This window comes from Leopardus geoffroyi, chromosome A1, assembly GCF_018350155.1.
Source record: "Leopardus geoffroyi isolate Oge1 chromosome A1, O.geoffroyi_Oge1_pat1.0, whole genome shotgun sequence".
NCBI lineage: Eukaryota > Metazoa > Chordata > Mammalia > Carnivora > Felidae > Leopardus > Leopardus geoffroyi.
Genome location: NC_059326.1, coordinates 10,391,017 through 10,408,486, shown reverse-complemented (window position 1 = coordinate 10,408,486; position 17,470 = coordinate 10,391,017). Strand labels below are relative to the sequence as shown.

The 17,470-nt window shown below is 40.2% G+C and overlaps 1 protein-coding gene and 1 long non-coding RNA gene across 4 annotated transcripts in view; one reads left to right on the top strand and one right to left on the bottom strand.

Moving 5' to 3' along the window:
• Nucleotides 1-17,470, bottom strand: part of B3GLCT (beta 3-glucosyltransferase) — a 121,464-nt gene that overhangs the window by 38,552 nt on the left and 65,442 nt on the right. For all 3 annotated transcript variants that reach the window (XM_045471313.1, XM_045471467.1, XM_045471393.1), the window contains 4 exons: nt 14,332-14,451; nt 12,332-12,401; nt 5,591-5,704; nt 3,583-3,682 (listed from right to left, as the gene is read on the bottom strand). In XM_045471313.1, the coding sequence (XP_045327269.1) occupies nt 3,583-3,682; nt 5,591-5,704; nt 12,332-12,401; nt 14,332-14,451 (404 nt within the window). The remainder of the gene's footprint in view (nt 1-3,582; nt 3,683-5,590; nt 5,705-12,331; nt 12,402-14,331; nt 14,452-17,470) is intronic.
• LOC123594667 lies at nt 1,487-16,544 on the top strand. Its single transcript, XR_006710839.1, has 3 exons — nt 1,487-1,574; nt 4,833-4,913; nt 16,448-16,544. It is a non-coding gene; the product is annotated as an uncharacterized LOC123594667 (long non-coding RNA).

The following is a 17,470-nucleotide window of genomic DNA, read 5'->3' as shown; positions in this document are numbered from 1 at the left end:
CAGAATTGCTTTACCACACCACTACAAAAATCAGACTAACTGCAAATTCAGGATTTGTCTGCCATTCCTCACCTCTTCCCACACGTGAGTAAGGTACACTTATAAATATGGTCTTGCACAGTTACTTGCATCAGTTATAGTTTTCCTTCAGTGGGTTTATGTTTTCATTCGAAACACAGTCGGGTCCGTTTGTTTCAGCTTGCTCTCCGTCCTTACTGACTTTCATCCTGTCCTTACTGATTTATTTTCAAATTTGTAAAATATGAGCATGCTTTCCCAGTCAACTAAATTAAAAGATAAATTCAGTAGGGTCATACCCTCCCCTACTCCATCTATCCTCTTCTTCCACCCAGTCCTTTTAGAAACCAACCTCATGGTTCAACCGTCCCTCATTTTGTTTATGGAAAGATAAGGAGCCACAGGCACGTTTACTTCCCCTTTGTTCCTAAATATATTCTTGTGCACTTTGATTTCCAGGCGATAGATACCATTAAATGAGCAAAGCATTCGATACAATTTTTTCAAAGAAACAAAATTCTCCTTCATTAATTTGGTCTTTTTCTCTACCTCATCATTTCCACATATATCTTTCTTATTTCCCTCCATATGCTTTTTTGGGTTGGCTTTTTTATTCTTTTCTAGTTTTTTTTTTTTTTTTTTTGAGTTGGGAATTGAATTTTTTTAATTCCCATTGGCTTGGCAATTCTTTATCCATCCCTTTTAGACTTTGGAAGGACTGTTTTATGTATGTCTTTTCTATAAAAGTATAGAGTTGGGGTTTGTTTTATGAACCAATCTGAAAGTTCTTAGGTAAGTTAAACCCATTCACATTTAGTGACACAACTCATAATATTTGGTCTCTACACTGAAATTACTTTGGGTTTGAATTATACATATACTATTTACTGTGTTTCTTTACTTTTTGCTTTAAAAAATATTCTTGGTGTTGGAAGTTTTCCCCCCATTATCTTGTGTTTAACTTTTTATGCCTATTGTGTTTTTCCTATTTAATAGTATTAAGATCTGTCAGTCTTACACGGTATCCTTTGAATCCCATCTACTAGCTATACCATAAGCCATGATCTTATCCTACTTTCCTTTTTCTTTCCATTTTTTTAAAGTTACATACTTTCTACTTTGTCAAAACATAGTATACTTATATACCATTCCCCTACCTATATACCTATTCCCCAACCCTGTTTTAACTTTACAGTTATATATATGAAATATTCAGCATCAGTCCTCTTGCCCAAATTTCATCTCTCTTGTCTGCATGAAGTTCTTTCTCTAATACATTCCCCACGAAGGATGCATGTGCACACTACTCATTTAGTTGGTGGACATTAAGAAATTTCCTACTGACACCGAAGAGCATCTTAGCTGCATATAAAACTTATGATTCACCATTTTTTGAGTTTCACACGTTCCTCTACTGTTTCTGATGCCAGTCTTACTTTCTTGCTCTTTCGTCATTTTGCCACAAGACTCAGAGGACGTTATCAAAATCTACTGGATTTGTCCAGCTATGGGAAGAGGTTGATGATCCCAGGTCAATTTTCCGTGGCACCTACCAGGTAGGCCCTTTTAATATATACATTAAGGTCCTCTTTTATTTCTGGTAATTTAAGTGTTATTTCTAGGTTTTATTTTCTTCAATCAGGAACTCCAATTATACAGGTGTTGGACCTCAGTACGTGTTCATTTTAACCACTTTTTTTCTCACCCTTTTAACTAACAGACCCCATTTTCATTTCTAGTTTTTATCCATGTCTCTTATTAAATTCTCATTTGAATTTGTTTACTTCTGGATGTTTTGGTCATAACTTCAGGGATGAATTTGCCTTTTTCTTTCTTTCCCGAGTCTAAAATTCTAGTTTTGCTTTTTCCGTTTCTTGTCCTCTTTTTTTTTTTTTTTTTTTTTTAAGTTTTTGGATTTTTGACCTCTCAGTCTTGTAATTATTCAGCTTCATGACTTAGGAGAAGCCAGAAGAGTTCATGCAACTGAGGATGATTTGAGAGTCTCGCAAGGAAAAGGTGACAAGCTCAAACTAAAACACTTTTAAGACCTCACTAGGCAATTAGATATTATTGCTGGTAAAGATGAACAAAAAAAGAAACTCTAAATGAACATGTGGCAAAACATGACTGTACTGAGGACCGATGACACAAGTGAAGTAGAGATTTAACAAATGCTACACACGATGTTACTGAAAGAGTCCATTCTTGGAGGTGATTGTGCTCCATTTGGACACTCACAGTAGTGTCTGGGGTTCACTGATCTGGAATCAGTGTCTGGATCAGTTGGTTTATAGTTTTCATCAAATTTGAAAATCTTTCTTTAAATATTTGTCAGATGCCCCTTCTGGGGACTCCAAATTGCATACATACAAAGCCACCTGAAATTGTCCCACACCGCAGTGATGTTCTATTCACTGGTTTTAAATTATTTATCTTTGTGTTTCCTTTGGACAGTTACTATCACAATATTCACAAGTTCACCGATACGTTCTTCTCCAAGTTCTAATTTGCTGTTAATCTTATCCAGTGGATTTTTCACCTCAGACAAAGTAGTTTTCATCTCTAGAGGTTCAGTTTGGTTATACCTTCCATGTCCCTTTTTGAATAAATGTAAGAGTTACTAAGCTGCAACTAACAGGACTTGTAGTTATAAATAACTAGTTAACACTGTCATTTCTGGGGTAATTTCAATCAACTGATTTTTCTCATCATGGGTATGTTTTCCTGCTGCTTTCCATGTCTGGGAACTTTTGACTGAATGCCAAGCATTGTGATTCCTTGTTGGGTGATGGATATTTTGGTACTTCTCTAAATCTTGAGCTTTGTTCTTGGATGCAGACTAGTTACCTGGAAACAGTTTGGTCTTTTAAGATCTCTTAGGCAGGACTGAAGCAGTACTTAGCTATTTCCCACTATTAAAGCAAGATACTTCTATATCTATCTACTCTACCCAACACCCTAGGAGTCCAGGGTCTCCCAGTCTGGCTGGTAGAAATAGGTACCCTACTCAGCCCTGCGTGAGTGTTGGGCACCATCCCCTCTCATCATCTTGGCTGGTTCTCTCCCCAGCGTCCAGTAGTTTCCTCACATGTATGCACTGATCAATACTCAACTGAATATTTGAGGGGAGGCCCCACAGATCTCCAGTGTTCTTTCTGTGCAGCTCTCCCTCTCCAGTGCCCTGTCCTGCAAGCTAATGGGTCTCGGTCACCCCAGGCTCTCAGCATCATCTCTTCAACTCAAGGAGTTGGCCACGTTCCAACTGGGTTCCCTTCCCTCAGCAGCTATTTACATTCTCTTAAGGCAGTTAGCTGGGGCTGTCATAGAACTTACTTCATACGTCTCATACGTCTCATGGGTTACTGTCCTTTGTTGCCTAATGTCCAGGGTCTTAAAAACCCTCGTTTCATATATTTTGTCCTTTTTGGGGCATTGTTTCAAACGTGAGGGTAAATCTAGTCCCTGTTACTCCATCTCGGCCAGAAGCAGAAGTACCCATCCTAGCTTCTGAATATGAATATATGTAGAATATAAAGCCACCCTAGGCTGATGATGGCTCCTTACCTTATTAACGTGTCATCATCCACAATGACTAACCATGCTATCTTGTCATGGCTGTGATTCAAAAATCTTTCCAAGATGGCAAATGTCTTTCCACAATGACCTAGGAAAGGCAAAGAGAGAACTTACAATGTAATATTTTCTTTAAAATACATATAGAACTCATTTTAAACATGTTTATAGTTTCAAGGTTTTAAAAGTAAAAGCTTAACTGCTGACATACACAGGAATAATTAGAAACTTAAAAAATTAGCTTTCTGTAATTTGCAGAGGCCTCGTGAACCAATGTGGGAGCTTTAGAGATCATGAAGTCTAAGCCATGTACTTCACACATGGGAAATCAGGGGTCCCAGAGACGGGAATAACACAAGGTCACTGAGCTGATTGGAGGCGGGGCCAGTTATCTCCACTCCAGACAAAGTTGTAAGCCTTATGGAAAGTATGAAGCTTGGCACCTTTCCTTAGATGTCCTTATTCTGAAGGAACTTTTAGAACTCCAAGCGTTGCCACTAAAGGGAAACAGTGGTACAAAAGCAGGATATTACACCTTCAATCGTTGACTTTCTAGCATACGGCAAATATTTACATACTGTGGCAGGTTCTGCCCTAAAAGTACAGTGTGGACTAAGTTACAGTTCTTCAGATGCCAACAGACAAACGTCACTGCTTTAATGGAAAATGCTGGGGCCCAAGCTAAGAATAAAATGCTTGGGAAGAGAACTCAAATCAGTAAACAGCCATCTACCCCGGATTGCAACAAAATATTTGGTGACACAAGAGAGAACAAGCTAATGTTAACTAATAGTAAACCACTCAATGTGACCTTTGTTTTCATTTTTCTTAGTCGCTTAATGTATTTTTAACCATTATTTGAAGGCCATCTCAAATTCCTTTTGGAGCAAGGCAAAATAGGAATAGCAATAATAATGTCAGACTAAACACAAAAGAAGAAATCGAATAAGAAATACACGAGTAAGTGAATACTAAAGGCAACCTAAATGGCAATCTAAAAAGCAAGCTTAACCAAAAAAACCTCAGTCTAAAATCATTTTTCCGAAGCAAAGCAACAGACAGACTCAGTAATATATGTAACCTTGTCAGAAGAATTGATAACTACAGGAATGGCTTATCTGATTCTACTTTGTGCATTATCAATCAAGGCATTATGAAAGACATGACCATGAAATAATCCAGATAAATTACTCTTTAGAACAAGAAAACCAACTTACTACTTCTTTTTCTACTCCTAAAAGGGTATGGGGAACCAGAAACTGAAGAAAAGAGTGTGACAGGAACACTAGATAAAAAGAGAGATGAACAAAGAGCGTCTGCAGGTAAAGTGGCCGGCTTTCTACCTGCATTTTTTTGAAATAAACAATGTTTTTAATTTGAAGCCAGAATCTGAAGAGAAAAAACCGGTGCACTGCCAATCATCACTAATTAAAATATTAACAAAATACATGAATATCACAGGGCTTACGCCACACATAACCAGTGCAAAGCGTGGGTGAACACTACGCGACAATTACACACAAAATGTGAGCTAGACCATAAGCTTCATGAGGACAGAAACCATCGGCTTCGTTCCTATTTTCCCAGCTTCTGGGGCTGGCAAATAGCAGGCACAGAACAATCCTGGCGGGTTAAGCTGCTAAAATCCAATGTGGAGAAGCTTTGTGTGGAAAGATGATAAATTAACTGGGGACACTCCATTATGATCACAATGAATTATGAAGGTATATAAAAAAAATCTGTTAAATAATCCTAATTGTCATGTGCTCCGTCCTATTGATATGGCCCAACAACTTCCAACCTTTCTTAGTGCTTATAAGGCAGCTCTTAATCTGAGAGAATTGGTCCATATCCCTGGGCAAAGACGTTGGGAGGGAAGGAAGTGAAACTTACATAAGGCAAAAATCATAGTAATTCTAAGATATTTCATTTTCATCCTAATTTACTCTCTTTCCAGAATGGACATTCTGAATAAGAGTAGTGAGAATTAAGGACTCACCTCTATCTGTATTAGGAATCCCCAGATCTACCGTAGGAATAGAACTTTCTGCGTGATCACTGTAGTATTCAATGAGACTTGCCTGTCCTGCCCAGGTCTGCTTTACAATGGGGACTGAAATGAGAGGAGTGACAGTCACTGGCACAGTTACATAAGGAAGCTTAGAATCTCAGAAGGGCAGCATTACCACCTATAAAGGAAGAGAACCATTATTTGTTGTTCTTCAGGTATTCTAACGTGCTTGCTTTTCCCACCCTGAGAAATATCAGGTTGTTTGTCAAGGGCAGCAGGTGGATAGAATCCTCTTCTTGAGACATTTTTAGTGTACCTTTAGAGCCCAATACTTCTCACTCCTGGTGACTCCACATTTCTCACATCCATGTAATGATACATTTTCTAGTCTGATAATACCGTTGTGTTTAATTTTCCTCTTTTCCCCATAGGCTATTTCATTTACTATTCACAACTGGATTTTTAAAATGCTTCTCAGAGGGGTGAGGAATAAAATTACCTCTACGGGATGGGAATATTCTTTGTTTCTGGCTGAGATGCAAAGCTCTCTCCCTTACAATGAGGGTAGGAGGCTTCTCAAACTACACCCTAAGAGAACCACGCAATCCTATGGAGGGCACGACCCTACCACTGAGAGTCACTGCACTGAATAGCCAACAGGCTTGTGTTGCACTTTTGAAAAGTGCGGAAGAAGTTAATATTGAGAACCACTACTGTATTTTTGACCTCTATCATTAACAGATAAATTTCTAATAAAATTTAAAAAAGAACACAGAAAACTTTCCAGGTTGTCTGTAATTCAGAGCTAACTTTAATCATCTCCTGTCTCCACCCTTGATGGAATTCTGCCTGATTATGTGACCTTAATTCACTTGGCCCAATATAGAAGTAATTATTTTCTTAGACACTTGTTTTTTAGTTACTGGCTGTGCATCTTTAAATTTTGAGAAGAGGTTTCTGTTTTTTAATAGAAAAAAAATCATCATATCTAGATTTTAAACCCTAGTAATTTATTAAGACTCTCCACCGCAAAGAATTTAAACCTTCAGGTCAGTATTGTGAGACTTTTATCAGATCATTTCTCTTTTTCCTTTTTCCCAGCCCAAATAAAAATGTATGCAAAAACTCCCAACCCAATGCCAAATCTAAGTGTCTGGCTATGCGTGTCAACAAACTCAAAGTCAGACAGCCGTTGTATATAAAATACCAAAGCACGCCATTTTATTCATTATTCGCCAGCTTTTAAGAAAGACCTATGAATTCTGGACATTTGTTATAATCTCTAAATTACCTATTGCAACCCACTAAATAACTTTTAGATCTTAAAATGTAATTCTTCTGCAATCAGAAAGGCAGAGATTTGCTCCTGTCAAAATAGACAACGATGCATAAATAATAGATAACATAATAGAGAAGATGCATAATAATAGATGCGGCTGCTTGGGTGGAGGGGGGCGGGTAGAAAAAAATCCCCTTCCGTTCTACTTTCAAGTTCCAGCACAATGAGAACCTTCACCTTGGCACTGCAGTGGCAGTTTGCTTTGCATGTCACAAGCAGAGGACTTACCCCGGAAAAGGGCTCCGGGCAGCTTGCAGCCGCTAAATGTTCACGCTTGGGTGAAATGTCCTCCCTTGCATGACTCTGGAAGAAGCTGTGAGGAGAGGTCAAGAATGTTCCTCAGTCCCCAGCACTCAGTGCTGCAAGCTGTGCAAAGTCTGCGTTCACGGTCCTCAGCCTTTAGCCCTCAGCTCCTGTCTGCTCGAGTAGCTTTATTAAACAGCACAGGTCTTTCTTCTTGGCTGATTTAAATGCTATTCAAATCAAGAGCGAGTCCTTTGCTGCACCTAACTACCTGCTTTCAGGTTTTGTTAGAAACTGCTGAAACAGAAATTTCACTGAAGGTAAGAATTACCTCACTCTCCAACACCTAGCACGGTGGCCGGGATGTAGCAGGTGCTCGATAAATAGTTGAATGAGGACTGAATTTTGTAGAAGTTCCAACAAAAGGCTTGGGGCCATTTGCGGAACTAGTGTTAAAGGAAGGCTTCACTCAAAAAGGCAAGCCATCATTTGGCACGAGACTGTTGCCACCATTTTAACATAGTAAGGTGTTACGGTTCTATTATCCCTAAAGCATTCAACAATTGTTATCGCCTGTCCCCTGATCATTATAACTCCTGAGGCATTTGTCGTATCTGGCAGCTGTAAAGAATTTAAAACTAAGGCTAAGTCTCCTGCAACCGCAGGTAAAGCCTTTATTTTCAACTGGGGCTGATTCCAAATTACCGGAAACTTCTAAAATACTGCTCTATTCTAAAATATTGGGCATTGTTTGAATTCTAGGTTGAATTCGTTCTATTTATAAGATATTCTATTTTGAGGTGCTATATCCCTAAAGATATTGAACTTAGAGAAAATAGTTGAATATAGTCACGTGATCCATTATCTCGTTTTCGATACAGAGAAGCCTGCTTTCTACCACCTAATAAAACACTAGTGAATGCCTCTTTCAAGAAGGTTTGCCACAAGATAACTTAAAATTGGAGCAAAGTAAAACTTTACTATTAAAAAAAACCCCACTGCACAGATGGCATAAACCTTCCACATGGCTTTACAGACTCGAAGCAGGAGGAGATGTGTCTCGCTACGAGGCACAGAACACACATTTTTACCCCCGGTGAATTTACTTGCAAAACTCCGATTCCAAGTGAAAAATGAACGAGACCCTGAAACCCCGTGCGAAAACCACCACACAATCAAACGTGAAGGACTCCTGATCTTAGGAAATCTGCTAGTTTCAACGGACAAATGGACCTTTCTTCTCTGTATGCACGTCCATGACAAGACCCTGACTGCTCCTCTCCCCTCAGGGGAGGGCTAGAGACACACACCCCAAGGGTGTGTTATCAGTCTTGCTTTGAAAGATGAGATATACGCAGAACTGAAAAGCAAGCCTCGCGGCTGCTCTCAAACAACAACATCTAAAACAGCCCGGAACCTCGCTATCTGTTCAACAGCCGGGGGGAGAGCCGGGGGGAGGGCAGCACCTGACTCCCGTCCTCTCTTTAATAATTAATCGAATCACACCATCCGGCGCAGCGTAGCCTTCTGTCTGGCTGCATTTTAATTCAAGCCTCGTGTTTTAAACGAGCAGAGCCTACCGCAGTACCCGGAAGCCTCTCTACTCGCAACGGCCAGCTACCATACGCTCCTTTCGATAAGTTTGTTCAGACTCGCCTCTTCTAGACAAGACGACTGCAGTAAAGATAATAGGGTGGGTGGCTGTTTTGTGTTTTCCGGTCTGAAAGGAAAAAAGTTTATTTTGAGGTGCTCACGAAGCTGTGAAAAGGAACTAAAGGCTGAGCAAACAGCAATTTTACCTCTTTAATCAGAGGAGGCTGCAGGAGGAGAGCATCTCACGACCCGCCACCTGATGAACCAACCAGTGGCTGCCACGAGACACTCAAGACACGCAGAGGAACGGCAGGGCCAAATGGTGCAAAGAAAGTTCTTTGCGTTTTCTGACAGCTCACGTCACCCAGTGGAGACACACATAACCCAAGAGGAAGTGAACAGGCAGAATATTAAAACTCCAGAGACCTTTTCCTTGCTTAAACATAATTTTACAGGCTATGCCTAATTTGCTTTATATAGTACTTTTAAAGTTTCTTTCAAACCCCACTAACTGCGTGCGTCTCAAGAGTGTGTTGCTATTTCGATGGTGTCAATATGTATTTCTTTCTTAAGCCAAAAGATAGAATATATTTTTGCTGTGTCCTAAGAATGCTTTATTTCATTTAAATCAAAATCCAGGCACAAAGCAGTTACATAAACGCTGGTTTCACTGTTAGGCCAAAAAGGTACAAGATGTAAAATAATTTCTTTTTAATTTTGGGACTTGCCTTTATTATCCATTCTCCATTGAGAATATAGAAAATGAGTTCAGTGTATATTTCCCTTGCCTTGACTGGAGCCTTGAAGAGAAAGTTCCATCCCTCATCCTGGATGTGGCCAACGTTATAAGGAGCTGGGGTGGGGGGCGTCGCTAGGGCCTGCTGCATCCAGGGCCAGGGCACCCACAAGTGAGAACCTGCCACCAGATACGTCACTAACAGTATAGCCGACTCTCGGTTTTCCAAAGATAAATATACAGTCTTATCTATGTTTTTCTTCCCCTTGTCGTTTGGCCTTTGTAACTTCACTGTTCCTACCACAAAGTGCACAGGGAAAGAAAAAAGAAAAAAACCCACCCCAGTCTATATATTCTGCTTTACTGTAGACTCTCATCCCTGTCCAAGCAGCTTGGTTTATCTTTTAGATCATCTGTGGATTTCAGTTCCTGGCTATCCCCATTGCTACTGAAAATAAAAAGCCTACTTTCCCACCTTCTGGCCAAGTCAAAAATGACCTTGAGCCTAGCAGAATGTCAAAATGAATATCAAATACTATTTATCAAGTGTTAAGACTGTAATACATCCAAGGAGATTACACTATAGCTGTGCTGTGGCAGAAAGAATTTGGGATTTGGAGCCAGAAAACCCGAGTCCCAGCTCTCCTACTCAATAGTCTACAAGAACGTGGGCCGGTTGCGTCTTGTCCCACACTCTAGATTTCTCTACGGTATCAAAGGAATAACAACATTAATTACCACATCATGTGGAATTGTCAATATGAACGCAGACGATAGAATGTACGTAAAAAACACGTCAGAAAACGCAGAAGAGGTCAGCAGAAGCAGTTACTATGGTGTTCTCAATGTATCTAATACGATTACTGCATAATTCTCTGGACCCACTGGTGGCTAGACTAGCCGCCCAAAAAGAGGAAAGGAGCCCCGTGGCCTAGCAGGCTCACTTCCATCAGGCAATAGGGACATCAAAGTCCCTAGCATCCTGCTGCCTTAGACCACCTTTTCAAACAAACATCCAAGTTTAAAGATGGCTTGCCACGGAAAGCCAACTGTGAAAGCCTCATGCTACCTTTTAAGTCTCAGGCTGCAGTGTCCTCGGATCCAAGTTCATAGCAGCCAATCAACGCATCCAGCTTTAGGAGGTTTGGTTTCAACGCTTCTAACAGGCTTTGAAGACTTGTCATTTTTAAAGACCTTTGACTTAAAATTCAAACATAAAAGCGTTTGACGGAGATCTGAAAAGATGACCTCAAGCTTATGCCAACAAGAAAGCAATAAACTAGATCATTCAAAACTATTAAGTTAGCAAACTTTTTTTTTTTTTCATTTCTGTAGAATATGAAAACTACAACAGGGATGGTCCCTAATTTTACTGCTTTACTGTCCGTTGAAAAATGTCTCAAAAGAGACTATGCCACCGTCCTTAACATCAATATTATGAAGGCAGTCACTACTCCCAAGTGCAGCTTCAAGATCAAATAATATCAATTTGAACATTTCTGCTGGCTTAAAACAAATAAATAAACAAAGCAGTCGCCTCATTCATTTCCTTTGATAATTTTTTGTAAGATATGTCAAAAATTGTCCCCAAAAGCCCTTCCTGATTTTCAAAAAGGAAAAAGGGTATTAAATCTAGGTTAAATTTGTGAATCATGAAAATGTTGACACTATGTTGATTTTTAATAGCCTTTAGGACTCCTTGCATAATGAGTGCATATATTAGGCCGATTTAATAGGACCTGGCACTTTATGTGGCTATTTTAGGTAAACATGAACGTTTATAGTTATGTACTTTTAAGAAACTGTTCATCATAACCAGATTTTAATTAATGTCAATATCTTAAACAATACTTGAATTCCAAATAATGATATTCTTTTATTTGGGAAATGTTCCCCTTTAAAACATAATTTGTAAGAATCATATTATCAAATAAATTATATAAATGAACTTCCCCCATAGCTTCAATCCCATGAAAACGACAGCTGGTTTAGAAATCTCTTCTACATAAATATCACACTCTTCATGAAATCGACAGTCTTTTCATGGAAAAAAATTAAAATATATGCTAAAATTAGAAAATGCAAAAGACTGTCTAATTTTCAATTTCAGAAAAGTGCAGCTTGAAATAAGGCGAAAAAAGAAAAAAATTATGTCTACTTATATTTAGGGTGGGCTTTTGCTTTTACATTATCACCATAACTTAGTAGAATTCTGTAATGACACCAAAAACTTGAATAAAAACAACATTCGTCTGCATGCCAAGATTTCCTTAAGAAGGGACCACTGTGTATAAGCCACCTGCTGTCTTTTCCGTAACATAATCTTCTCGTGAGCACATACGTATCTTACTTTGAAAGTTCCAATGTGTGCATCCAACAGAAATGTAAAAAGAAGGATTAGTCTCCAAGAAAACATCCTTCACTGGCATTCTCTCACCTTGAAGTCCCCTCTAACATTCTTCATACAGTTCAGAGACAGAGCATGGACAAAATAGGACGTTATTCTGCAAAATGGATTGTTATTCACACATTGTGTCCGAGATTACCACAGCTGAGATTTCCCATTTCCAATTTAAAACACTGCTCTGAACAGTATTCAGAAGGGCTAGGAACACTCATGTTTCAATACAAAACTATCCTTTCTAATTGATCTTGGTGACTGAAATGGTATGATGAGGAGTACTAATTAAATAACTGCTTTTCACTTCGATATATGTGTTCATTCTCCCTTTCTTGAGTTTGTATCTGGTCTGGACTTTTTTTTTAAAGGCAGCTTGGATTTTAAAAGTTCAATAAAAATGAATGACACAAAACCTACTTCTATCACCATGAAATTTCTTGCATGTTTTTACTGCGAAAAATATATCCTCTTTCTTCACTGGATGTCCCTAAAAGACAAGAAAACATATATGCACATATGAGTCTATGTTATATGAACATCCACATTCACACCCATGCCAGATATCACATGCTATGGAGGTGAAATGCACCGACGTCAAGGATATCAAACCTGTTTCCAGGGTTCAGTTTTAGGGAAAAACAGGAACTGTAGTTGAGCTGACAAGGCCTCTGACGTCAGCCAGACCTGGGCCCAAATCCCAGACTGCCCTATACACACTGTGTCACCCAGACAACAGTCTTCAGCTCTCAACTCAGTCGGCTCATTTAGAAAATGGTCAGAATAGCTACCAGTCAAGCTGCTTTTATTACTCCATTTATTAAGCACATTATAGCTGCCCAATAAATGTTAGTCACCTTCCCTTTCCTCTTCCCAGCTGGTGAAGATTTTGACAAAGGGAGAGAAGCAGGAGGATGTGTTAGTGTAAAACAGGAGCTGACTCCCTTCTGTGGGCTGGTCTTACTTTGATGTTGGAAGTATTTTTATGGGCCCTGTATTATCCACCCAAGTCTAGGCTACAGCAACATCCTGTCCTCTGCCAAAGGCAGGACTACTTCAAACACTTGTGGGGGGGGGGGGTGGGGAGGGCAATAACAGAGCCCTGAGCTGGCCCAGCCCAAGCTGACCACTCAAATGAAAGGGAGCACACAGGCAGACTGTGGCCAGCCTACACTCAAGGCCAGGGACTGCTTCGTGGGGGTCTTCTGAGCCCTTTATTATCTCTCTTAGGCCTTTAATATTCAGTCATGACTCAAACATCATTTGAGGGTTTAGAGTGACATCTAAGCACAGCTTTGGCATGTCACTCAAGGCACTAGGAGGCTGACCCCACCAAATTACCTAAAAGAGCATTAAAGAACAAGCAAACATCATGTCTAGAAAGACAGGCTTTTCCCCTCAGGGACTGAACAAACATTACAGATTCTTCCCCATTACTGCAGTGTGTGTGTGTGTGTGTGTGTGTGTGTGTGTGTGTGTGTGTACCTATAAGTCATCTTTGAAAATGTAACACACAGACTTCCATATGACTGACTTGGGAAGAACAGACAACAATTGAGGATGATGCATATATTTTCCTTTATGAGGAAGAATTCAACAACCTAGTGAATTTCAGGGGTCTTCAGGCTCATCCTGGGGACTGAACCAAGGGTATGTCCATAACAAGTCAGTTCATTCTGAAAGTTCTGAACAGTCTCAGGTGAGATCAAATCAAGGTCTCCAGCCAAGAGGAGATGGGCTTGAGGAAAAGGCTTAGGTATTAACAGGAAACGTTTGAAATCACCCTTCTAGGAATATCCTAGTAGATATTCCAGTAGACACATGCTGTATCATCAAGAGAAATGACGGGCGCCTGGGTGGCGCAGTCGGTTGGGCATCCGACTTCAGCCAGGTCACGATCTCGCGGTCCGTGAGTTCGAGCCCCGCGTCGGGCTCTGGGCTGATGGCTCAGAGCCTGGAGCCTGTTTCCGATTCTGTGTCTCCCTCTCTCTCTGCCCCTCCCCGTTCATGCTCTGTCTCTCTCTGTCCCAAAAATAAATAAACGTTGGAAAAAAAAAAAAAAAAAAAAAGAGAGAAATGACTCCAGGCGCGCTAACTCTAAAGAGCTGTGGCAGGCAGTTCTGCACAAAGGCTCCGGAATGAGTCTGTGCGGTCACAGTTCCCACTCCCCCTCCCCAAGACGCGCTGTGTGACCTTGAACAAGTACTTCTCAGTACGTTTCTCTTCTCGTGCGTAAAACAGGGTAACAACAGTGCTTACCTTATAGGGCTGTTATTAGTAGAAACATGATATGTAGTTTTTACCTGGCACATAACAAATGTTGGGGTCTTTTCAATATACAGGGAAAGTGCTAGACAACATCACGCACAGCATGCAGATTTTCCTTTGATATGCAAGAAAGTCTTTCTTCTATTACTTACACAAAGTGGTAGGAAAGAATGGAACGTGGTAGCACAGTAGGCATTCACAGCGTCTGTACAAAACTCGGGCACCGAAGTAAGGGGACGCCCATCCCCTTTGTCCCAGATGTAGAGCGCAATCTGTGAGGACAGGAGACAGCAATGGATGACGGAACTCAGCCAACACCACGACTGTTAGCACGAAATCTCTCAAGGGAAAGCAGACCACCTCTTCTACAGAGCATTGAGACTGAACCATATCAACCTGTCAATATTCAACAGATTTCTTTTTTTTTTTTACTTACAAAAATAGTCATCTCAGGTGGGCCAATCTAATCTTTTATTGACAGGAATCCACACTCTGACCACCAAACAATTCCAAAGTCGTCATAAGCAACTGCAGGGAAGTTATTTTAGGGTCTGTCAAATACTGCCGTGAAAGATGAAAGAAAATATAACTGGGAGTCTGTTTTTCTACAGTATGGTAATTATATACCTTGACTAACCAACTTGTTGAAAACATCTAAAACTGTTGGATAAGATATCTTCAAAATGATTTTAAATGGATTGCTAAATTGCCACAAAAGTATGGAACTTGTGAGGATAAACATGCAAAAGGAAGAGCCTGGGGATAAGGACAAGAAGGGTAATTTTCCTCAGTAGGTAGAGGACTCTGGTGATGCGGTTTCTGGTAGGAGTTAAAAAAAATAAAGACTATGATGCAGCTAAGGTGGGAGGTATCTGAGAGCAAACCCCACTATAAAGCTAGGACTCTGGGGGCGCCTGGGTGGCTCAGTCAGTTAAGCGTCCGACTTCAGCTCAGGTCACGATCTCGCGGTCCGTGAGTTCGAGCCCCGCGTCGGGCTCTGGGCTGATGGCTCAGAGCCTGGAGCCTGCTTCCGATTCTGTGTCTCCCTCTCTCTCTGCCCCTCCCCTGTTCATGCTCTGTCTCTCTCTGTCTCAAAAATAAATAAAACGTTAAAAAAAAAAATTTTTTTTTAAATAAAAAAAATAAATAAATAAAGCTAGGACTTTGGAGCTAGATGGAGGGGAAAAACCATTTCCAGATCTCCTTTGAGATCCTGTCATCAAATCCCAAGCTTCCCTAATTTGTGCCACCAGTGTGGGTCAAAACACTTCAAACAGTAATTTACAGCGGTCAGTAGAACCCTCTAGCAGCAGGAAAAGCAAATGCAAATCATTCCCGGGGAACCCACACCCTTAACGTAGGACTCTAAGGATTACCACAGATATGGTTCCAAGCAAGACTGCTCAGAGGAAAATCATAAAAAGCACATAAGACATGAGCTGATGACCCAGAGCCAGGAGACAAACCTTAATCAGACCAAAAAGACTGCAGGTCTTGGAATTATCAAACATAGATTACACAATTACTGTGTTGAATATATTTTCATAAAGAAGTAAAAACTTTCACACGTCAGCAAAAAATGTGTTTAACGATCATATAAAATAAGCAAATTTGAAAAAGAAAAGGACTAAAACTTTTAAAAATAAAAAAACAATTGAAATGAAAAATATAATGGTTAGGATAAGTAGTATATTAAACACAGGTGAATAAAAAAATTAGGGAATTAGGGGCACCTGGGTGGCTCAGTAAGTTAAGCATAGGCCTTTGGCTCGGGTCATGACCTCGCGGCTCGTGGGTTCGAACTTGGCATCGGGCTCTGTGCTGACGGGGCAGAGCCTGCTTGGGATCCTCTGTTTCTCTCCTCTCTGCCCCTACCCTGCTTGTGCTCTCTCTCTCTCTCACAATAAATTTAAAAAAATTAAGGAACTAAAAGATGAAGGTCCCCAAATTATCTGAAATAGCACAGCAGAAACAGAGGGGGGGAAACATAAGACAAAAGTTCAGAGAGCTAGCCCAGATCCAGGAGGCGATAGCAGACAGAATGGGGATAAGAACATACTTGAAAAGACAATGGCTATGAATCTCCAAAATTACATAAGGGTCAAAGAATCCCAAGCAAGATTTTTTTTTTTTTTTAAGTCTACATCTAGACATCTCATAGTGAAACTGCAGAATGCCAAAGACAAAGGAACAATCTTAAAAGCAGGCAAAGACAAAGGCAGATTACCTACAAAGAAGCCACATGAGACTGATGTTTATTTCCCACAGCAATTGCCACAGCAATAACAGAAAAGCCAGAACACAGTGCAGTGACCCCACTGTGATGAGAGAAAAGGACAGACAACCTACGATGGTAAACACAAGGTAACTATGTTTCAAGAACAAAGCTGACATAAGTGTTTCGTTCATTTGTTGTTAAGTAGGCTTCAAACCCAGCGTGGAGCCCAACGCAGGGCTTGAACTCACAACCCTGGGATCAAGACCTGAGCTGAGATCAAGAGTCAGATGCCAACTGAACCGCCCAGGTGCCCCAATGGAAGTGTTTTTAAGGGAAAAAAATGAGAATTTATGACCTATTAGAAATTCTGAAGGACATGCCTCAGCAAGAATAAAAATGATCCCAGCAAATACATAATTAAGCTCATACAAATGTTAACTACGCAAAGATAATATTTGAGGGTTAAAAAGATGCTAGACAACAAAAAGTATCTAAATCGTGAGGGGGATAATCAGAGTTCAATTATTCTAAGTCCCCTGAATTTTTTTTTAGGTGATCAACTAGCCATTATTAAGAATGCATGTTAAAATATTTAAATGAAGGTACAGTAAGGCAAGGTAAGTACCAGTAAGGTACAGATACAGAGACTGAACTTCCAAAATAGCAGAGAAGGACAAAATGGGAAAAGAAACAACAAAAAAAAGACATTTTAATTTTTTTAATGTTTATTTTTGAGAGAGAGAGAGAGAGCACAAGCAAGTGAAGGGCAGGGAGAGGGGGGCACAGAGGATCTGAAGCAGGCTCTGTGCTGACAGCATAGAGCCTGATGCAGGGTTTGAACTCACGAACTGTGAGAACGTGACCTGAAGTCGGAAACAACTGACTGAGCCAGCCAGGTGCCCCAGAAAGTAAGGAAGTTTTTAAAATGAGCCAGATAAAATGAGGGGCAAGGGATAAAACGAAGTGTTGGGAATCAATTCAAATATAATGGTAATCATGTTCAGTGTAAATGTAAATTTGCTACCTGATTTAAAGACAAAGACTGGCAAACTGGAAGAGAGAGAGGAAAAAAA